Below are 24,195 nucleotides of genomic sequence, written 5' to 3'. Positions count from 1 at the left end.
CAATGAGTCAGTGCCTGTTTTCATTTCAGCATAGTGCACACTGAGGCTAAAACAGCCATGTGGTAGACAGTGAGTCCAGGCTGGACAGTTATGACCTATACGTTCGTACTTCTAGAAATGCTGGCAACTAGCCTTTTGTAACAGCAAGCGAAGATTGAAAGGCTAGGTGCCTATGTTCCAAGTTTAAATGACAGGAAGCTTTCGTAAGCTCTTTTTAAAAAATTACTGACATTTATTTATCTATTATTGTGTGTACATGTGCACCATAGCATATATGTGGAGGTCAGAGAACCACTTATAAGAGTCCACCATCCTCTCAGGGTCTCAGGGTTTGAATTCAGTTTGTTAGACTTGGCAGCCAGTGTTCTTACTTGCTGAGCCATCATACCTGCCTATCTTAAACTCTTAATCTTACCAGCCTAGATTCCATATCATTCTCCTGCAATTGTACATCAGATTAAAAATAACAGCCTTCCATGTGTATCCATACTTATTTACTCATGCAGACATACCCAAATAAATGAATGTTAAAAAAAAAAAAAAAACCCCACCCAACTTTAAAAGTGTATTGACATCTAGAGATTGTCTCTCATTTTATGTTGTCTTCACCCCTTCGTGATCCCACTGGGCAAAAGTTACTGAGCTTAACTCTTTTTAGTTTGAATTTTATCTGTGTATCAGCAAGGAAAACAAATTTTGGTTTTCTATTCTGTTCAGCCTTTCCTGAGTGGGAATAACATTTATGAAATTACAACTATATAACAGCTTATACCATTTTTATCTTACATGCAGATTCAGTAATCACAAATAAAAAAAATTATGACATTTTTCTTTTTTCATTGTGAATTTATTGAAATCTCTAGCAGAAAAGTTCGTTCTTCTAAGTTAGCAGTTAAGCTACAGAGATGAGTGCTGGCTTAACTGTATATCCTGACCAGGTCACAGAGGAGGTGGGGGTAGTCACTATAGCTTCTTCTAGACTGCAGAAACCTTTTCCTCTAAGGTGATCCATACCTTTACTTTGGTTCTGTGATTTGATTTACCCTTTTTCTCTCTTTTGACATTTTGACCTCTTTTGGGAACAAGTAGACCCTATATCCCACTCCTGCAAGATAAACCAATCAAGTCCCCACCTCAGTGTTTTGAGCATGGTACTCAAAGCTGACATTGATTGCAGGAAAAAGATTCAAAGCAGAATTAGCAAAAAAGGCCCTGTGTGAGTTCCACATAAACACAAGCTTCTTGGAGTCCTACCTTTGGAGTGGCACAGGTCTATTTAATTCCTCTAGCACTGACTTGTGACAGCATTCGTGACATGTAACCTACCAGGGAAGCTCATCAGAGACTCAGTATCCATGGCTTCTACTGAAGGTCATGCCCAGAAGAAAAGCACTTATTTTGTATGTGCTACATTTCAAAAGAATAATTTCTGTATCTACATCTTTGTGCATGTGCATGTGTGTGTACATGTGTGTGTAGATCAGAAGACAGTTTGCAGGTGTTCTCTCTCCTTCCATCAGGTAGACGTTGTCAGGCCTTGTGGCAAGTACCTATGCTTGTTGAACCATTTCTCCAATCAGCTACATTTTTTCTTTTTACTGTTAATTAAGTACATTTTAAAAAATGGTTTATTTGTTGTTGGTTTTTTTTCTCTATGCATTGTTGAATCTATGTGAGGGTATCAGATTCCGTGGAACTGGAGTTAAAGACAGTTGTGAGGTGCCATGTCGGTGCTGGGAATTGAACCCAGGTCCTCTGGAAAAGCTGCCAGTGCTCTTAAGTGCTGAGCCACCTCTCCAGTCCTCATATTACATAGTTTTTAATAAGCAATTTAGGTACACTGAGCCACTGAAAGGAAGAAATTATTAGAATTCTGAAATTCAGCAAACCAGATACCAGCAACAGGCTGACCTTCTGAAATATAGCTAACCCAAATGTGCCATGTTAGCTTTTCTCTGTATAACATGGTAGAGTGTCCTTAGACAGATAAGGCTGAAACTGTAATTTCAACTTAATTTGACTTAATTAATTTAGGTTGAGCAGAACAATGACTAAGAAGAAGGTTCCATTGAGTGTGGTGTTTTACACTCTGATACCTATAACAGTACTAATTTTAAGAATATATCACAGTGGAGGACACAACGCAGCTAATAAAGGCTTGCTGGCTTTGAAAGATTGGATGAGATTGCTAGAGAAATGGCTCAGTAGTTAAAAGTACTGGCTCCTCTTTCAGAGGACCTCCTCCCCAAGTTGGATCCATGCACCCAATGGCAGCTCAGAACCATCCATAACTCTTGTTCTAGAGGTTGTGACACCCTCTTCTGATCTCTGTGGACACTGCATGTATGTAGACATACCCATGCTGCTAAAACACTCATACACATAAATGAAGCAATGCTGAATCATCAGAAATTCCAAAGTTAGCAGAATCAAATGTTTGCTAACAGCACCATAGGCAGTAGAGCCTGAAAAATTAGTGTGTTTAGTTACAAATTTAGAGTCTGAAGAATAATTGACAGGGGAGATAAAACAAAGACTATTTTGAGTATCTGAAAAGTCAAGTTACAAAAGGCTGTGATCCTTTGAAACAATGTGCATTAATAGGGACTGGAAAAGAGGGACGTTTCCTACAGTATCTGTGTCCCAAGCTTGCCATTTCCACTTGTGGATGTCATGCTGTTTTCTGTGTTCATTTACCAACTTGGCAAAAAGCACCAGTCAGCTGCAGCCTCCTGCAGCTGTTGTAATTCCTTTCTTTTCTAACTACAACCCCCTTTACACACTATGTAAGCTATGTCAGTCTAAATGATACCCAAAGGAGGCAGGGTGTGTTAGATTGTCTCCTTTCCTACTTACTGAGAAGATTTAAGGAGTTAACATAATCAGCTTTTTCATTACAACTCTGATAATGCTGTGGTGTTCATGTAGTCATTTTATTTTGAATGCTACCATAATATGGTACTAAACAACAAAGTTAATTTGAGTTCTACAGTGCTTATTATAGGGAAGTTACTTTCTTCTTTAAAAGATTTTTCCTAATTCTGTTCATTTTCCTAATACTTTCTAAATACAGGGAAACTTGACTGTAGACTTTTGGAATCCATGAACTTGTAGGAAGCTAACAAGAGTGAAGCTGTGTTTGGCTCCAACCTTACTAAGCAGTTTGGCAAGCTAGACTGCAGCCTTTGCTTTTAGCAACATTCCCAAATCTGAGTGTTTTACTCAGTGCTTCCAGCTTTGTGCTTGCCAAGTCTGTGCCCCTTTCTGTTAGTGCTTGTCACTGCAGTTATATAGGAAAGACCCGTGTTGATGCCACCAGCTATGTAGAACAATAACCAAAATGAAAGAAGCCTGTGTTTAGAATAAAGTTGAAAAAGACGTTTCTTTTAACACTCATCTTAGATGCCCAGTGACAAAGTCTAGACTATCTACTGCCCATCATTTTGTTATATAAAAAGTAATAACTTCTTTGAAAGCAGCAACTAACCACCAAGTGCTTGAAAATTCTGATAAGAGATATATCATGGAGTATCTACTGTGTCACATGTTAAAACAAACACACTAGGAGATGAAGAGAGTGGCTCAATAGTGAAGAGTACTTGATGCTCCTGGAGAACCTGAGGTGAGTTCTCAATGTCTACATGGCAGCTCATTATCATCTGTACCTACAGTTCCAAGGGATCCAACCCCTGCCTCTGGCTTATATATCTTTAATCACAGTTCACTGAGAGAAGCCAAGTCAGGAACTCAAACAGGGCAGGAACTGAAGGCAGGATCTGATGTAGAAGCCATGAAGGGGCACTGCTTACTTACTGGCTTGTTCCTCCTGGCTGTTCAGCCTCTCCCCTTCCCTTCTCTTTCCTTTTCTCGTCTCGTCTCTTCTTTTCTTTTCTTTTTTTCTTTATTTTAATTTAATTTTATTTATTTACACGCCATATTTTATCCCCCCCACACACACATACATATACACACCTGTTTTCTTATAGAAGCCAGAACCACCAGTCCAGCCAGGGTGGTACTACCCACAGTTGGCTAGCCCTCCCACATAGATCACTAAGAACATGATGATCTACAGACTTGCCTGTGGAGTCATCTCCTCCCTCCTTTCAGATGACTGTAGCTTGTATCAAGTACTGTAGCTTGTATCTTTCAGTGCTGAAATTACAGACATGTGGCACTGTGCTCAGCTTCAGCGTGTTTTATAAATGCAGTATTAGTAGTCTTACGGCTTAGGAGCAATAGCATGACAGTGGAGAGTTTTAACAAAGTTATATGGTCACAAACCCATATTTAGTCCCTTTTCCTACATGAAAGCCATATAAAGTGGATTCCTGATAATCTAACAATCCAAAGTTTTAAACAACAATAAGCCATGAATGCTTAAAAGTTTAAGCATGTTGTTCAGTTTAGAAGAAAAATCTAAGAGTGACTTAAAGACCATCAACTGTATGCCCATAATTTTATCATAGTTCCTTTTTAAAAGGCAATGTATATAAGAATCTTAGTTTTCTTTTAAAGATATGTATAAATATCTTGTTGTTTTAGTTCTGACCAATACAAGTTAACATTTAAGCAGTACAGATGTGAACTATACCTTTCCTTTGGTAATTGATGTTTGCATTCTAGCAGAGCTCTTTGTTTATAAAAAGATAGAGCAGCTTAAAATTGTGAAGCCTGTTAAAGTAATGTTTCAGCTCAAGAGTTGCTTTATGGGGTTGCCTGTAACTCCACAGTTACAAGCACTGGTTGCTCTTCTACAAGACATGGGTTCAATTCCCAGCAGCAGCAGCTCACAACCAGTACCAGATCTAATGCCCTCTTCTGGCCTCCACTGGTGCTGCATGCTCAAGGTGCCCAGGTATGTATAAAGGCAAAATCATCAATACAGGGAATTTTTTTAATTTACATGTTGAAAAGTCAGACATGTATAGGGACTTGCTGTCAGAAGGATCAAATACAAAATGACTCATGAGACCCTTGTCTGTTTGCAGTCATATATCTGAAAGGCTTTCTTTAAAAAAAAAAAAAGGTATTAGAGTTACTTATGCATGTGGCTACAAGTATACCATGGCATGTGTGTGGAGGTTAGAAGACAGCATTTTCTAGAGCCAGTCAGTTCTCTGATTTCACCAGGTTTTTGCTTGGAAATTAAACTCAGGTTGTTGGGCATGGCAGCTGGCACCTTTATACAGAACCATTTCCCTGGTCCCTGAGGCCTTTCTTACTAGTCAAGTTCAACTTGGTTATTTGAAGTTATTTCTAAACCAACTACATAGATTTTATGTTATTTCAATATTTTTAAATAGCACTTTGTATTGTTCCCAAAATCTTTTTAAAAACTATGTTTATTTATATGTGTGTTGCCTGCATGTATATCTGTGTGCCATGCACATGCAGTATCAGTGGAATCCTGAAGAGGCTGTTGTATCCTCTGGAGCTGGAATTGTGGATGGTTGTTAGCCACTAGTGCATGCTGGGAACTAAATTCAGTCTTTTGCAAGAGTCGCAAGTGCTCTTAACGGCTGAGCCATCTCTCTAGCCCCTGTTCCTGAAATCCTCATACACTTTCACAAGTATCAGTTCTCCAGTATTTGACAGCTCAGGATCTTTTTGGCTTTTGGGGGACAGAGACTAATTCTGTTGCTCTAGTTGACCTGAAACTTAATGTCTAGACCAGGCTGTCCTCAAACCCAGAGAGATCCACCTGCCCCTGCCTTTATACCCAACCTACTATCTCAGCTCCTTCAAAAATATTGCTTTTAATTTAAATAGAATTATGTCACCCACTCTCCCACTCTCTTTCCTCCTTACATCCTTTTCAGCTACCATTTCTCAAGTGTTTCTCCTCGGTTGATACCTATTCTTCTTTTATCATTGTCACACACATATGTATATGTGTATGTGTATGTATATGTATGCACAAATACACACACAACCTGCTGACTCCATTTTTGTTGGTGTGTGTATGGTTTGGGGACTGACTGTTTGTTCTGTATTGGACAGCCAGTAATGGGGCTCATTCCTGGGGGAAGCTAATTCTCCTCTTCCTAGCAGCCCTTAGTTGTCTGTAGCTCTTTGTTTAAGGATGGGACCTAACACGTTCCCCTTCCATGTAAATACGCCCATTGATATTGTCCTTGTTCCAGGCATATTTATGCAGCCATTTCTAGGAGAGAATGTTTCACAGTAGACCGTCTGGTTCTTACAGTCTTTCTGCTCCTTCTTCCAAGATGTTCTCTGAGATGTAGATGCAGGAGCTGTGTTGTAGATTTACACATTGGGACTGGGGTCCCTAGTATCTGTTAATCCAATGTACTCTCTCAAATTGGGTTTTTCTGTGATGGTCACCATTTACTATCAGGCAAAGTTGTCTGTGCAGAAGCTTTCTAGATATACTTATCCAGGAAAGGTGGGGTTTGGTTTTGTTTTTGACATTCATCTTTTGATGTTTTCCTTTTTTTTTTTTTTTTTTTATTTTTAGGTTTTTCGAGACAGGGTCTTACAGTATATCTCTGGCTGCCCTGGAACTCACTCTGACCAGGCTGACCTTGAACTCAGAAATCTGCCTGCCTCTGCCAACAAAAAGTGCAGGGGAGAACTTTTGGTGAATAAAATTTATTTCAGCTTAAAAATTCATGCTTTTACTAGATGGTGGTGGTGAATGTCTTCAATCCCAGCACTTGGGAGGCAGAAACATGCAGATCTCTTGAGTTCAAGGCCTGTGTCTACAGAGTGAGTTCCAGGATAGCCAAAGTTACACAGACAAACTTTGTCTCGGAAAAAAACCCAAAAAACAAAACAAAACAAAAAAAATCAAAAGCAAAAATATCATGGTCTTTTTGGGAACATGGAGTACCTCATTAAGTGACCAGCATTGTGTGTTATCAAAATGAAATGCGAGGCTAATAAGTACTTTTTTAAAGATTGTTGTTGTGTTTATCCTAATGTGTACATGGCTTTGGGTGGGTATTTGTATATGAGTGTAGATGCCTACAAAGGACAAAAGAGGGCCTCAGAATCCTTGGAGCTGGAATTACAGATGGGTGTGAGTCACTTGATGTGGATGCCTAGAGTGTACTCAAGTCTTCTGCAAGAGCAGGAGATGCTCTTAACTGCTAAGCTATCTATCTCTTCGGTACCTAAAAATTTATTTTTATTTTTATTTGTGTATGTATGTGTTTCTGTATTAGTGAATACTATACATGTGTGTCCTCAAGAAAGCTAGAAGGAGGATCCCTTATCACTGGAATTACAAATAGCTGTAACTCAATTTAGTCCTCTGGAAGAGCGGTAAGTGCTCTAACTACTGAGCCAACTCTCTAGTTCAAGTGCTTTCAATGAAGGATTTCAACATACAGTTTTTTATATTGACTATAGGAAGTAAAGCCATTAATGTTAAAAAGTTTTATGATTAAATACAATTGGGAAAGATTGAACTGTATTTCAATTTCTTTGAGTTTAAGAATTAATAAAATTTTATGCTACTAATAACAGTTTTCATGTAGAAAACATCATGCCTTATATTAATGGGCATTTTAAGTTTTACATGAAGAAAGATTATGTTGTATTGATCATTTTTATAAAGTAGGATTTTTTACATACTTTGTCAGGTTTAATCTTTAAAATGACTTTCCACAGTTAATATTTTCTAGATGAGAAAACCAAAGTTGATATTTAAAGTCTTGCCAATTATAAACTAGTTCTATCTTAAAGCTATTTTCAAGCCACTATACCATATAGCATCAAGTAATCTGTATAAAACGTATAATAAAATATGACTCATTAAAGTAAAGCTGGCTTCAAGGAAGAATTGAGAAGGTATATGTAAGCACATGCAAATAACTGCCATTTTACATAAAGGACTTCATTATCTAGCAGTCTGAAACGATTCCCCTGAGAACATGGACCAACATCTGTACATACTGTATTTATATTTACCAGTTTTCTATTATTGCCTTCTTTTTTCATTTTATAATGTAGGGCATAGCATTTAGTCGTCATGTATCTCAGTCTCCACTAATCTGGGCGTGGATGTACAGTCTTTGCTCACCTAGGTGATCTTAACACTTTTCAAGAGTTTTCATCAGCAGTTTGGTAAAATGCCTCAATTCTTGTTTCTCTATATTTTTCATTTGGATGGACATATTTTCATGAAAATATTATAGAACTTAAGTATCTTTTTTTAGTGTCAGATTACATCATGTTAGCATGTTACAGGAGGTGTTAGCATGGGTCATATCTATCGTGGTTCTCAATTGTAATTTTACTTTATTCACTTAGTATTATTAGATATATTAGGAACAGTAATTGAATATGTGCTAACAGCTTTCTCCTTAATCTTCTGCTGACTAAAAAAAAAAAAAGATCTATGTTATTGGTACTGTAAAAAGTAAAACTATAAGTGATATAGACACCCCACCCTACCCTCCAAAAATCTAGGATTTTTCCAAACTCCTAGGACTAAGAAGTGAATTTAGCAGGCTCACAAGGTCAGTGTGCAAGTGAAATCATGAGTGTGGGAGGTTGTTCATGTACGTTTGTATACATAAGCACTCTGCTGCACATGTTGCAGATGTATGTAGCAGCCAGAGTTTGATGTTGGATATCTTTCCTGATTGCTCTCCACTTTAGTTTTAGAGAGACAGTCTCACCAAACTGGAGCTCGTCGATTCAACTTGCCTTGCTAGCTAGCATAACCTAAGAATCTGCCTTTGCCTCCTAGAGTGCTAGCGTTGCATGTGTGTGTAGCCATCCATGTTCAAGTTTTACATGTATGCTAGGGATCCTTGCTCAGCAGGCATGTGACCAACTGAGCCATTCCCTCAGCCCTTTATTTTTTTTAAGAACCATTTATAATAGCACAACCAAAAGAAATGTACTATAAATCCAATTTATACATTTATGAAATATTACATGTTACATAGAAAATATCACTTAAAGGTTTTCATTTAGACAAAGGATGAAAAACTGCCTCTGATAACAGCAGCTATGCATGTGAGAAAGCACAAGGACATGGCTGGCAGCGTTCTCCTCAAGGCTTCTGAGGAGACTCTGAATGGCATGAACTAAAGCTTTTAAGTGATGTGCAGACTTTCAGGCTTATTGATCAGATTTTTAAAATGAGGCAGCAGTGAAAATAACAAAGCCACAAAGAAGCTTTTTGATGCCATTATGCCTTTTAGCATGAGTCACAGTAATATTTAATGCACATTAGAGTATTGATTTTTTTAAAGTTATCTTGTAACTATTTAAAGTACCCCCAAGATACCATTGCTTTACTAGTTTTTTCTTTATATTTTTGATGTGAATTATTGTTCCTGCAGAACATTTTGCTAGTGTTTTTATATAAATCAAAAAATATGTTGTTAATCTAATAAACAACTTAGGAAATGTTTATATTGAGCAGCATTGTATCAAGGGCACTAAGGCCAAAATAACTGATCATTTTCATATTTTTTCAATTGATTATATTATCTTATACCTAGTGTTCCCAAAATTTGACTAGAAAAATTGTAGACATTATCAATAATTTCAGCAAAGTGTTATGATACATAACTGACTTACAAAATTTACCAGTCTTAAGATACACAAGTAACAAGCATGCTGAGAAAGAGATCATGTATGGACATGCTCCTCTTCCCAATTTCTCATATAAAATAAAATATTTAGAGTACACATAACAAAATGGGTAAAACACCTCTACAATGAAAACTTTAAATGTGTGAAGAAAGCGATTAAGAAACATACTAGAATTCGAAGACCTCCCATGCATATTATAGCTTGGTAGAATTAACATTGTGTAAAAAGATCTTCCTACCAAAACAATTTACTGATTCAATGAAATTACAATCAACATCCTCATCTTATTCTTCACATAAATAGAAAGAAAATCCTCAAATTGACATGGAACAACAAAAGACCCAGAACATCCAATTAGTTTCTATGCATTCTGCTTGTTTTAAGTGCTAAGTGTATCTAAGACCCCAGCTTTTATACCTCTATTTCTATCGTATCCTTGATTTTTAAGTCAGTCGTACTTTCAATCCTCCATTGTACCCATTTGTCCTTTTCTTTCACAGTTAGGAATCTCAGAACTCTCTCTTAAATTCTTTGAGTCTTAATGTATTCAACCATAGAATGGGTATTGGTTGTCTTAGAAAGGGTGAAGGAGTTGGAGGAGAAACAACTGCAATCTTTATGAGTGCTTTGAAAATCTAGTGTAATTTGATAACTAAAAATTGTTATGTGATGTTGCTATTTGTTTTTTTTTTTTCCTCTAGATTTTCAGCATCCAACAAAAAAGCTCCAATGTGTTTATTACTTCAGCCAATTCCAGGGTAGATACCATAGATATTCCAAATTAGTTTGGGAAGCATGGGTAACTTGAAGACTGTCCTCATTCCATCCCAGGACTGCAAAAGTCTTGGAGAACATTATATACTCAGATTTCCAAAATTACTTGAGGCCTGGAATGTTTCAACTAGAATCTCCTGCACCTAAATGTAGATTGATATCATGCCTTTTCCACTTGGACACCATTTTGTGGAGAGATCATTTGACATATTGAGTGAATAGTCTAGAGTATTTGGCTCTGTTTTCATTTCTTCAGGTTGCCTATGTTATTGGTACTGTGTTCATGTGGATCCCACCCTCCTTGGTTTCTTCTTAAACATATTAATTTGCATCTCTTGCTAAATCAAAGTTACGTTTTCATATTCTTAACAGAGATACTTCACAATCTACATATCTTTTACATTTGTATAGATAAATATGTGCAGTAAGCTGAATGGAGTTCTTATTAAAATAACATAAACCAGACCAGTGACACACACTGTACTCTCAGCACTCTGGAGGTGAAACACAGAGGAAGGTCACTAAGCCAGTATAGGTTTCTTAGTGAGATGCTATCCATAGCACAACAAACCACCATAGTTAAGTACTTAGAGCCATAGACAACTGAGAATGAATATACTACCCTGCATCCTGTTAAACAGAAGAATAAAATACAATCTAGGTTGTCTCTGAAAAATTCCAGAAGAATTTATAATATATGGTGAGAAGTGTAGAGTGTGAGAGAGTGTTTTCTTCTTCAACTTGAGAAGAGACCATGAGGTAGTATGTCAGGCTAAAATCTCAGCAACTCTTTTTGCAAGTACTATGACAAAATAATGTATTTATAGACATACATAAAGTAGTTATTTAACAATGATAATCTTCAGGTAAATAGACTGGGGGTTATTTTGTGGTTCTTTTTTTAAAAATCAGAGTCTTATGTTCCACAGGATGCTCTCTACTTCACTATTTAGCCTAGTATGGTCTTGATTGAATTCCAGACCCTCCTGTCTCCTTCTCCCAAGGGCTGGTATTACAGATATGTGTCACTATGCCTGGTGTGTTGGATGCTCAGAATCAAACCTGTGACTTAGTGCATGATTGACAAGCGTGCTACCAACTGAGCTATGTTCTTAGGCTCTGGGTTTTGTGTTTGTTTGGGGGAAGTCAACATTCATATTTTTAAAAATTACTATGAATATATTTGTATATTTAAAACTTTAAAAACCAGTAACAGAAACATTAGTAAACACCTAATTTGTGGCCTCATTAAGGATAATGATGAATCAGAAGATGTAGTTCTGTATTAAACACATAATTCCTGTTTCTAAAATAGGCTTGGCTGATGTCATACCCTCATAGTTGGAAACTAAAACAGTAATGACTCCATATTGAAGTCAGCCAAAGAGCTGATTTAATATTAATATTAAGTACAACCTCAGTCCATCAAAGGTACAACCCCTGTACACACTTTCTGGGATTTCATCTATTCAGTAGGATTCTTTGAAATTCTCCAGGCTATTGGGATGGATAGACACATTTGAAAACCACTGTGTTATAAGAAACTTAAAGGTTTTTCCATCCTTTAAGTTGCATTCTTTTTGAAATTGTTGTTGCCCTGAAAAAATCCATTGTACATCATGAATATTATATTTCAAGTGACTTTTTTTTTAAAAGCTATGCTTGGGTAGCCAACCTGTCATTGAATAAAATGGATAATGTATATATCCTCTGCATTTACATTTCTGCCTTCTATATTCTCACACATTCCCTAAGAAATAAAACAATTATATCCCTACCCTGTAGAAAAACTTTTAATTATCTGTCGTCCATTTAGATTAATTTGTAAGTTCCTAATCTGTCCCAACCTGTTTTCAGTTTTACCACCTGTAATTCAGTGCTAGAGTCTTAACATACTTAACATACTCACCATGTCTTCCAGAGGACTCTTTCTTTCATACCGTGTATGTTCTTGTTTGTGCTGTCTTCTTTGTTGCTAATGGTGTTCATTGTAGTTCTGCTGCCATGATGAAATACCTGAGGAAAAGGTGGAAGAGCTTTTGCTCAGTTGCCGAGGTATCAGGGCTTGTGGTGGCACAGTACAGTATGATGAAAGCATGGAGAAGAGGAATTCTGTTTACCTCAAGATCACAGGGAAGCAAGAAGAGTGGAGAAGGGACTTGGGGCTCAGGATCCTCTTTACAGGCATGTTCCCCAGTGTTCAATCCTAGTAGGTTCACAAGCTGATGACCTAACAAATGGGTCTTTTAGGGGGCCAGTCCCATCACAGCAACAGTAATTTAACAATAGATACAGGATAGGGTATTCTAGCATTGAACCCTTTAAACAAGGTCTGTTGTAAATAATTTACATAAACTTTCTCTTATAATCTTTATACCTGTGTCTGAGACATAGTCATTTCCTTGCAGTACAGATGAGAACTTGACGTTTTCAGGGGATAAAACACTTGCTTAAAAGTAGTGTTAGCAAGTATGGCATTTTACATTTCAGATCTATTTTTCATTTCACTTTCCCCTTCCCCACCTCACATTGCCTATCAGATGCTCATCATGACTTCTTCCCACATGTAGAGTGCATAAGCATTTGATGTTTTGAGCCTTGCTTTGAATCCTTAATAGAAGAATATTCAATCATTTAAAAAGGTAGGATAATCATTATCTTCATTTCTTCTGTCTGACCAATTTTATTAGTTTGCTGTGATTATCTTGAGTATTCTGTATAGTTACATTATACATGTATTTATATTTTAAGTCTTTTTCTTGTAAGTACTTGCAGTTTCACTTTTCCCGAACTGTAGCCCAAGACCTGCAATTCTTTTTTTAAAATACTATCCAAATTCACTTTTTTAATTAGATATTTTCTTTATTTACATTTCAAATGTTATCCTCTTTCTGAGTTTCCCCTCCGAAAACCACCTATCCCATCTCCCCTCTCCCTGCTCACCAACCCACCCACTCTCACTTCCCTTGGGATTCCCCTACACTGGAGCATCAAGACTTCTCAGGACCAGGGGCCTCTCCTCCCATTGATGTCCAACAAGGCCATCCTCTGCTATATATGGGACTGGAGCCATGGGTCCCTCAATGTGTATTCTTTGGTTGGTGGTTTAGTCCCTAGGAGCTCTGGGGTTACTGGTTAGTTCATATTGTTGTTCCTCCTATGGGGCTGCAAGCTCCTTCAGCTCCTTTGGTACTTTCTCTAGCTCCTTCATTGGGGACCCTGTGCTCAGTCCAGTGGTTGGCTGAGTGCATCCACCTCTGAATATGTCAGGTACTGGTAGAGCCTCTCAGGAGACAAGTATATTAGGCTCCTGTCAGCAAGCTCTTATTGGCTTGAGTGTCTGAGTTTGGTGACTTTATATGAGATGGATCCCTGGGGGTGGGGGATGGGGGGCAGTCTCTGCATGAAGACCTGCAATTCTTAATTTCAGTTGTTTTTGTTTGTTTGCTTGTTTTGTTTTGTTTTTTAGTGACCCACAAATTGACTTAGTAGTACCTGCATATAATTAACTGGACTGTGTTTTAGTCAGGTTTTCTACAGGAATAGAGCTGATAGAATGAGCCTGAGTGTGTGTGAGTGTGTGTGTGTGTGTGTGTGTGTGTGTGTGTGTGAGAGAGAGAGAGAGAGAGAGAGAGAGAGAGAGAGATTTATTAGAGTGCTTATAGGTTGTAGTCCTAGTAGCCCAGTAATGGCTTATCATTTGACCTTTTAGAAGATCAAGAGTCCATTAGTTGTTCAGTCAATGAGCCTGGGTGTCTCAGTAATTCCAATCTGGTGCTGGAGTTTCTGGAGTATCCCTAGAGAGCTCCTGGTCTCCCGTCTGTATTAAGAGTTCTGAAGAAATAGGTTCTAATACTGGCAGGTGAATGCTTTAGCAACAGGATGGGTGGACTTGGCAGCAAGAATGAAGATGAGTAGCAAAAACAGCTTCCTTTTTCATGTGCTTTTGCCTAGGCTGCTGTTAGAATGTGTGACCCAGGCCAAGGGTGAGGTCTGCCTACCTCAAATGATCCAGTCTAGAAAACTTCCCAAAGCTGTGCTCAGCTGCTTTTGGTTCATTCTTGAGGTCACTAGATTGACCATCAAGATTAGCCATCATTTTATTCAGCCATAAGCTCAGTGCAGTTGATTCCTGCTCATTTGAGAAAAGTTTATATATGTAGACAGCTTTTCTAGGTCAAGTACACCTGTACAACCTTATATAGTCTTTGTATGGGGGAATGTTAAATTTTAACAAAAAGCTAATTTTAGCAATATTAAAAATACAATAGCCGGGCATGGTGGCACACGCCTTTAATCCTAGCACTCGGGAGGCAGAGGCAGGTGGATTTCTGAGTTTGAGGCCAGCCTGGTCTACAAAGTGAGTTCCAGGACAGACAGGGCTATCCAGAGAAACCCTGTCTCAAAAAAAACAAAAAACAATAAATTTGGCAGCATGCAATAGTGTTTATTCCCTTCATCTGCTTTCCAGATGTTATTAACATTTGTAAATGTCTCTTTAGGATGCTACTTTGTAATTACAGTGTTACAGCCTAACTTGGTAACTTCTCCTTCATTAGAATGTGAAACATGTTGTAGAAGTACTCAAGAAGTGGCTGAAGGAAGAAAGAACGTGCCACTGCCTATCAGAAAATAACAAAACATGGGAAATACAACCACCAAATTCCGCAAAGCACTCATCAATGGTGATGAAAATTTGGCCTGCCAAATATATGAAAATAATCCTCAGCTAAAAGAATCCCTTGATCCCAATATTTCTTATGGAGAACCCTATCAGCACAACACACCGTTACACTATGCTGCTAGACATGGAATGAATAGAATATTAGGGTAAGTATTTCTCTAAACCCATTAATAAGTGATCAGTGAAAAGGAAAACGCTTGTGATCTCTGAAAATGTATAATATTGAGACTTGTCCATGTTACATGATCTATTCTGAGTTCTAATAGTAAAGGTAGTTTACATCCATGTTGCTTTGAATACATTTCTGTCCACACTGTACTGTAGAAAACAGACAGATTAGGTTACAGAGGAAAGCTGAGCACTCTCTAGGGTAAGAGTGAACAGTAGCCAGAGGGACCTTTGCAGAGCAGTGTAGCCTCTCGCAGGGAAAGCGCTTGAGGAGATTAAGAGCAGTTCAAGGCTGTTAGCATTAGAAGTGAAAGTAAAGACGTTGACTTTCCCTGTGTGGTACACAGTCCCTTCCTCATTATCCAGATTACAAAACTAAGGACTAAACCCAGGACTCCTGTTACTGCACTGGAGATCTGTGTCATCTTAGCTCTGGTGTGATTTCTAAACTTCCTAGAATGTTCTTAGTAGATAACCAGTTAAACATAGAATTATTAGCTAGCTGGAGGCTTTCTATTTACAAAGGAAATGTGGCACCTCAGTGCTCCCTCACCTAAGAGTCAGTCAAAATAGATCTGTCAATCAACTGGTCAACAAAAATTTTCTCAAGAAAAGCTGTCTGTCTCAGTAAAGACTTGAGAAATACAACAAAAGCTGCCTAAACTATAAACTAGACACTATGACCTCTTTGTTCATTTTCACGCTCACTCCTTAAGAGTATACATTGTTCTGCTATGGTCCCTTTGGACTGTTGGCTGCCAACAGACCGCTGAGAGGAGAGGGGCCTCCTGGACTCCTTCCCAGTTTATGGTAAAATACTGAATAACCCAGTCTTGTGCAAATCACCACAGCTTTTGTGAGTTAAAGAGTGAGTGTAACAGTGGCTGTGTCCTCTCTAGAAAACACCTTTTTGCTGCTCAGCTCCTTGTCCTCTGGCTCTTGCCTTCTTTCTACGTCCTTGTCTTTGATTCTCCACATCCCAAGTAAGGCTGGGCATTTATTCTCAGCATTTTGGGCTGTTATGGTTTCTTTATTAATTGGTCTCACTGCAATACAGCACTGCTTTCAAATGGTGAATGAGAGCTGAAGCTCTAGGCTGACATTTACTCAAAATCTAATTAAATCTTTCAAGTAAAACAACTGCTAGTCTTTAATGCTAACAAGAAAGTTTCAACTTTCAAGTGAATGCTAAAATTTTGAAGGACTCATGCTTTATATTCAACTGACAACTTCCTAATTCTTACTTTCTAATAAATTGGTAGTGATAAAACCCAATGTAATTTATTGTACAACAAAAGATGACAACATTTGGAGGTTCTCTGTGACTCACTGAGTCAAATATATTTCACATTGGTATATGATTCTTTTAAATTCTGCAACCGGGCAGTGGTGGTGCATGCCTTTAATCCCAGCACTTGGGAAGCAGAAGCAGGAGGATTTCTGAGTTCGAGGCCAGCCTGGTCTATAGAGTGAGTTCCAGGACAGCCAGGACTACACAGAGAAACCCTGTCTTGACACCCCACCCTCAAAAAAAGTCTGGTTTTCTTAAAATTCTGCATTGATTAAAATGTTAAAAATGTCACTTAGACCATTCTATTTTTAATTAACACTACAAAAAGCTGATTCATACAGTTTCCTCCAACAGAATACCAATTGATTAAGAGACCATAGCAGGCCAGAATGCTGAGAATAAATGACAATAGCGTGCCAAACCCAACCTGTAAGAGTTGACCACTTGTTAGATGGTTGGTGTAGTGTCGTTATTTGAAAAGGCAATTAAACTTACTTTTCCATTTCCTAAACTATATAAAGTCTATATTTTGTTCATATACTATGCTTGAACCAAAGTATGTTAAGATAGATTGTGTCCTATGAAAATTTATCTGGAGGTTCTAGAGCTAAAGGAGTGGATACAAGCCCCTATCCCTAACCCAGAAGCAGTCTCCAATTGATAACCATTTGTAAATGAAAATTTAGTTTCCACCAAGAGGGTCTCAGTGGGGAAACAAACTACTCTTAAGGATAAGCTGCGTGCCCAGCACTAGATGGCCAACAGAAAAATAAACTGATCAAAAATGCCATGTTAGAACTTTTCCTTTATGTTAAATTTTTATTATTTTATTTAAGTAACCTTTTGCTGTGTAACATCCTCAGTCCCCTCCTTCTTTTTCTTTTCTTTTTCCCTTTTCCTTGTATAGTCTTATTGCTTTATAGGCACTGAAGTTTACTTCTGTTGTGTGTGTGTGCATGCGTGCGTGCATATGATTCGTGCACACGAATGCCTTCATTACATGTGCCACAGCTCATGGTGGATGTCAGAGGACAACTTTATTATTTTTTTTTTTATCTTTTTTTTAAGTATTTTTTTAATTAGGTATTTTCCTCATTTACATTTTCAATGCTATCCCAAAGGTCTCCCATACCCACCCCCCCAGTCCCCTACCCACCCACTCCCCCTTTTTGGCCCTGGCGTTCCCCTGTACTGGGGCATATAAAGTTTGCAAGAGAGGACAACTTTAAAGAGTCATTTCTGTCCTGCTACATGAGTGCTATGAATGAAACTGAGATTGTCCACCTTTTATCACAAGCTCTTTGCCTTCTAAGCTATTTTGCTGGCTCTCCATCTTAATTAAGTGAATTAGTCAGTGACACACCTCAATAGAAATTGGACTTTAGCTTTGAAGTAGACTTAACCCTTAAAATTGTTATATTCTTTGTATTTTTAGATAGGAAAAAGTTGTTTTTATCCTTCCTTTCCATTTTAGGACTTTTCTTTTTGGTAGAGATGGAAACCCAAATAAACGGAATGTGCACAATGAAACATCTATGCATTTGTTGTGTATGGGACCTCAAATCATGATATCTGAAGGAACCCTTCATCCTCGCTTAGCACGGCCTGTGGAAGATGATTTCAGAAGGGCAGATTGTCTGCAGATGATCTTACAGTGGAAAGGAGCAAAACTTGACCAAGGCGAATATGAGAGAGCGGCTATTGATGCCGTTGATAACAAAAAGAACACACCCCTTCACTATGCTGCAGCCTCGGGGATGAAAGCCTGTGTAGAGGTAAAACCTGCTTGCTTTTCCATATTCTGTGCTAGCAGATTGTATGTTGATAGTATGTGGTAGTCAGGGTTTGCTTTGTCTCAGCAGTTCTCACCTCTAGTCATTCTAAAAGAACCAAAGCCCTTTATAAGTGCCTTTATAAGCCCTTACATTGCTTTAGGGAACAGCAACCAGCTTTCCAGCTTTTCAGAATATAATGTAATAAAAATCAAGAATAATTGTTAATATCTCTTAAGATATTAATAGGTCAGTAGTATCATACTGAAAATAGTAGGGGTTTTTATCTGTGTTTGCTGAAAATTTAATAGCCAATTTCTAAAACTTCCATATCTTGGATATGGGGGAAAGATGACAACTATTACTTATTGATATATTATCTTTACTTGATTTGTTTATTAATAGATAACTGCTGATGGATGCATTTGTTATACTCCTTTTTAAAACCTTGTCTTTAAAATGTCTTTTTTCACTTGAATCTGTGTTCAAGTATTCTTGAATTCATACTACATTTTGGCAATTTTTATTTATAAGTATCTGTTATATATTACTGATATATAAAGCATCTTCAAAGATAGATAAAAATCACTCAATCTTTGATTTCTTAAAAGATGTTGTAACTGTGATACAGCTGCAACAGGAAAGGTATCCTAGCAGTTGGGAGTCAAGGAGTATCCCAGAGTCACGCTGCACAACAAACCTCATGGAAGAGATTTATTGGGAAAGGCACAAGACAGTAACCACCTCTGCTCAAGAGAGAAGCAGCAAAGAACTGAGTAGGAGCCAGACTTTATATAGTTTCTTGTGGGGTGGAGCTTTCCAGGATGGGCTGGGATTGGTGAGATTTTATAGCCCAATCTTGGGGCAAGCTCAAGGATTGGTGGGATTCTGTGGCCTGATCATGGGCTTTTCTTTCTCTGTCAGGCAGAGACAACTACTTAGGCCTTTTCTGTGCTCACGTCCTAGGGAGGAATCTGTGTGGTGACTCACTCACATGTGTGGGACTAGATGGTCCTTGAGCGTGTTAAGGTAGAAATAGCTTGTTCTTGTTAATAGCAATAATGTTTTAATTTCTTCTTTAGTCACTTGCTTCTAATAATTCCTAGGAAGGAATGCTAAGTAGTGGCCAGTTTTTAAGTATATTTATAATGTTGTACATTTTAAATTGTTGAAAATGGGGTGGTAATTTTACCAGTATGTTATTGTTGTTCACAGAGGGGTATGTTACATAGTATTTGTAAGGCCTTGATAGGTGTGTTATCTATTTGCACTGCCAGCATATCACATCACATGAGCCACTCTGCTTGATGACCGTTCTCATTTTTTTATATTCCAAACATTCCAAGTAGAGCCTCATGAACACCTCACATTTATTCTAGCATTCATTGACAAATTTCAGTATAGTATTTTCCCACAAAGTTTATCACCAATTTTTTAACTGTGCTCTTGCTCAGCTCTCGACCCTTAATAACTTTTTGCCATGATTATTATTAAACTGGAAGTGTTTTCCTCAAAAGTGCCTAAACACGTGGTAATATGTAACATTATGTAACTAAAGTTCCTAGAATATCATGTATTTTATAAAATTTACTATCATGGGTAATTTAAATACTTTTAAACGTCTCTACCTCATTGCTTACATTTTTTTATTTTAAAACTAATAGGAATAAATACCACTTCTATAATTTTTAAATATTCTTAATGCTTAGTGGTACCAGGTATCATATAATGATATACATTGTGTGAATAAATACCACCAGATATTTATTATTTTTCATAAAACTGTGAGACCATCTAGTGATGGAAGGGGCAGATATGTCCTGTATTGGTCTTGTTGCTACTTATGACACATTTTGTGATAGTTTTCTCTGGGGTGCTTGGGATAAATCTCAGGATTATGTCAAAAGACCCCTTAGTCACTAAGATTTGATTCACTAACACTTCTCTGCATAATCTTTAAACTTAGAGATTACTCCCCAAACCCAGTAGGTCCAATCTAATTTTTTTTTTTTTTTTTTTTACTTTTAGGGATTCATATTTATGGAAGCATTCTCTACTTGTTAATTTTGAATCTTTTCCTTATTTGAATTAGTTTTTTCTTTGCTTTGGCAAAATAACTTAAGGCACTCACACTCACAAAAGTAACTTTGGAGGGAATTTTTTTGACTCATAGTTTGAAGTTGTAGTTAATCATAGCCAGAAAAGCATGTTAGGATGAGTGGCTCTAAGGGAGAAGAGGGTACATCTGGGGCTTCTCAATCCTTGAGAAAGTAGAAAGCAAACAGTAGGACTGGACTGTACAAGTTCAAAACTCACTAGCCTACTTTACCGCTCTTACTAGTATGTTTTTAATCAACAAAACACACTATAAAATAGCACAACACCTTACAGCCTGCTTCAGTGACCCATTTCCTATAGTGAGACTCTACTCCTAAGGGTTCCACAGCCTTCCAAAACATTACTATTAGTTGGAAATCAGAAGTTCAGACACGTTTCCGGTTCCAGACAACCGGCCACCCTCCTGGTGAGAGCACAGGGGTCCACCCGGCCCGAGAGGCTTCTGCCTCACGTTCCGTGGGGGCCACCTTGGTTCCGGGACTCCGCGGCGGGCGGTCTGCGGGTGAGAGTGTGGAACACAGAGGCCAGCAGCTTCTGGAACGGGTGAGAGCCACAGAGCCTCTGAGGCAGCACCATTTTCGGCTACAGACAACCTGCCACCTTCCTGGTCAGAGCACAGGTGTCCGCACAGCCCGTGAGGCTTCTGCCTCACGTTCCGCGGGGGCCACCTTGATTCTGGGACTCCACAGCGGGCAGTCTGCAGGCCAAAGCAACACAGCTTCTGGGGAAAATCCTGTTTTGGGCCTTCATCTTCGGCCAGGAGGAGGTCCAAACACCAGATAACTGTGCACCTCCCTGAAAGAGGAGAGCTTGCCTGCAGAGACTGCTCTGACCACTGAAACTCAGGGAAAGAGCTAGTCTCCCTGGTCTGCTGATATAGTGTAACAAAATCACCAGAGGAACAATCTCTAAACAGAGACAACTATAACAACTAACTCCAGAGATTACCAGATGGCGAAAGGTAAACGTAAGAATCTTACTAACAGAAACCAGGACTACCCACCATCATCAGAACCCAGCACTCCCACTTCGCCCAGTCCAGGGCACCCCAACACACCTGAAAAGCTAGACCTGGATTTAAAAGCATATCTCATGATGATGGTAGAGGACATCAAGAAGGATTTAAATAACTCACTTAAAGAAATACAGGAGAACACTGCTAAACAAATAGAAGACATTAAAGAGGAAACACAAAAATCCCTTAAAGAATTACAGGAAAACATAACCAAACAGGTAGAAGACATTAAAGAGGAAACACAAAAATCCCTTAAAGAATTGCAGGAAAACACAACCAAACAGGTGATGGAATTGAATAAAACCATCCAAGACCTGAAAAGGGAAGTAGACACAATAAAGAAAAGCCAAAGTGAGGCAACAGTGGAGATAGAAACACTAGGAAAGAAATCTGGAACCATAGATGCGAGCATCAGCAACAGAATACAAGAAATGGAAGAGAGAATCTCAGGTGCAGAAGATTCCATAGAGAACATCGGCACAACAATCAAAGAAAATGGAAAATGCAAAAAGATCCTAACTCAAAACATCCAGGAAATCCAGGACACAATGAGAAGACCGAACCTACGGATAATAGGAGTGGATGAGAATGAAGATTTTCAACTCAAAGGACCAGCAAACATCTTCAACAAGATTATTGAAGAAAACTTCCCAAATCTAAAGAAAGAGATACCCATGAACATACAAGAAGCATACAGAACTCCAAATAGACTGGACCAGAAAAGAAATTCCTCCCGACACATAATAATCAGAACAACAAATGCACTAAATAAAGATAGAATACTAAAAGCAGTAAGGGAAAAAGGTCAAGTAACATATAAAGGCAAGCCTATCAAAATTACACCAGATTTTTCACCAGAGACTATGAAAGCCAGAAGAGCCTGGACAGATGTTATACAGACACTAAGAGAACATAAATTCCAGCCCAGGCTACTATACCCAGCCAAACTCTCAATTACCATAGATGGAGAAACCAAAGTATTCCACGACAAAACTAAATTCACCCATTATCTCTCCACGAATCCAGCCCTTCAAAGAATAATAACAGAAAAAAACCAATACAAGGACGGGAACCACGCCCTAGAAAAAACAAGAAGATAATCCCTCAACAAAACTAAAAGAAGACAGCCACAAGAACAGAATGCCAACTTTAACAACAAAAACAACAGGAAGCAACAATTACTTTTCCTTAATATCTCTTAATATCAATGGTCTCAACTCCTCAATAAAAAGACATAGACTAACAGACTGGCTGCACAAACAGGACCCAACATTCTGCTGCTTACAGGAAACCCATCTCAGGGAAAAAGACAGACACTACCTCAGAGTGAAAGGCTGGAAAACAATTTTCCAAGCAAATGGTCTGAAGAAACAAGCTGGAGTAGCCATTTTAATATCGGATAAAATCGACTTCCAACCCAAAGTTATTAAAAAAGACAAGGAGGGACACTTCATTCTCATCAAAGGTAAAATCCTCCAAGAGGAACTCTCAATTCTGAATATCTACGCTCCAAATGCAAGGGCAGCCACATTCATTAAAGACACTTTAGTAAAGCTCAAAGCACATGTTGCACCTCACACAATAATAGTGGGAGACTTCAACACACCACTTTCATCAATGGACAGATCGTGGAAACAGAAACTAAACAGGGACACAGTGAAACTAACAGAAGTTATGAAACAAATGGACCTGACAGATAAACAGAACATTTTATCCTAAAACAAAAGGATATGCCTTCTTCTCAGCACCTCACGGGACCTTCTCCAAAATTGACCATATAATTGGTCACAAAACAGGCCTCAACAGATACAAAAATATTGAAATTGTCCCATGTATCCTATCAGACCACCATGGCCTAAGACTGATCTTCAATAACAACATAAATAATGGAAAGCCAACATTCACATGGAAACTGAACAACACTCTTCTCAATGATACCTTGGTCAAGGAAGGAATAAAGAAAGAAATTAAAGACTTTTTAGAGTTTAATGAAAATGAAGCCACAACGTACCCAAACCTATGGGACACAATGAAAGCATTTCTAAGAGGGAAACTCATAGCTCTTGAGTGCCTCCAAGAAGAAACGGGAGAGAGCACATACTAGCAGCTTGACAACACATCTAAAAGCTCTAGAAAAAAAGGAAGCAAATTCACCCAAGGGGAGTAGACGACAGGGGTGAAATCAACCAAGTGGAAACAAGAAGAACTATTCAAAGAATTAACCAAACGAGGAGTTGGTTCTTTGAAAAAATCAACAAGATAGATAAACCCTTAGCTAGACTCACTAAAGGGCACAGGGACAAAATCCTAATTAACAAAATCAGAAATGAAAAGGGAGACATAACAACAGATCCTGAAGAAATCCAAAACACCATCAGATCCTTCTACAAAAGGCTATACTCAACAAAACTGGAAAACCTGGACGAAATGGACAAATTTCTGGACAGATACCAGGTACCAAAGTTGAATCAGGATCAAGTTGACCATCTAAACAGTCCCATATCACCTAAAGAAATAGAAGCAGTTATCAATAGTCTCCCAGCCAAAAAAAGCCCAGGACCAGACGGGTTTAGTGCAGAGTTCTATCAGACCTTCAAAGAAGATCTAATTCCAGTTTTGCACAAACTATTTCACAAAATAGAAGTAGAAGGTACTCTACCCAACTCATTTTATGAAGCCACTATTACTCTGATACCTAAACCACAGAAAGACCCAACAAAGATAGAGAACTTCAGACCAATTTCTCTTATGAATATCGATGCAAAAATCCTCAATAAAATTCTCGCTAACCGAA

General features: G+C 38.2%; 1 protein-coding gene across 5 annotated transcripts in view; it reads left to right on the top strand.

The window, feature by feature from the left end:
- Positions 1 to 24,195, top strand: part of Ankib1 (ankyrin repeat and IBR domain containing 1) — a 113,126-nt gene that overhangs the window by 15,425 nt on the left and 73,506 nt on the right. For all 5 annotated transcript variants that reach the window (NM_001289528.1, NM_001003909.4, NM_001289527.1 and 2 more), the window contains 2 exons: positions 14,913 to 15,183; positions 17,971 to 18,271. Coding sequence is in view for 3 of the 5 variants with exons in the window: in NM_001003909.4 (NP_001003909.2) it covers positions 14,996 to 15,183; positions 17,971 to 18,271 (489 nt within the window). In the remaining 2 variants the exon portion in view is untranslated. Of the gene's footprint in view, positions 1 to 14,912; positions 15,184 to 17,970; positions 18,272 to 24,195 lie in introns of those variants that run through there.

The sequence above is a fragment of the Mus musculus genome, chromosome 5, assembly GCF_000001635.26.
Source record: "Mus musculus strain C57BL/6J chromosome 5, GRCm38.p6 C57BL/6J".
In the NCBI taxonomy this organism is placed as follows: Eukaryota; Metazoa; Chordata; class Mammalia; order Rodentia; family Muridae; genus Mus; species Mus musculus.
Note: the sequence above shows the minus strand (reverse complement) of the source record. Positions and strands in the feature narration are given on the sequence as shown.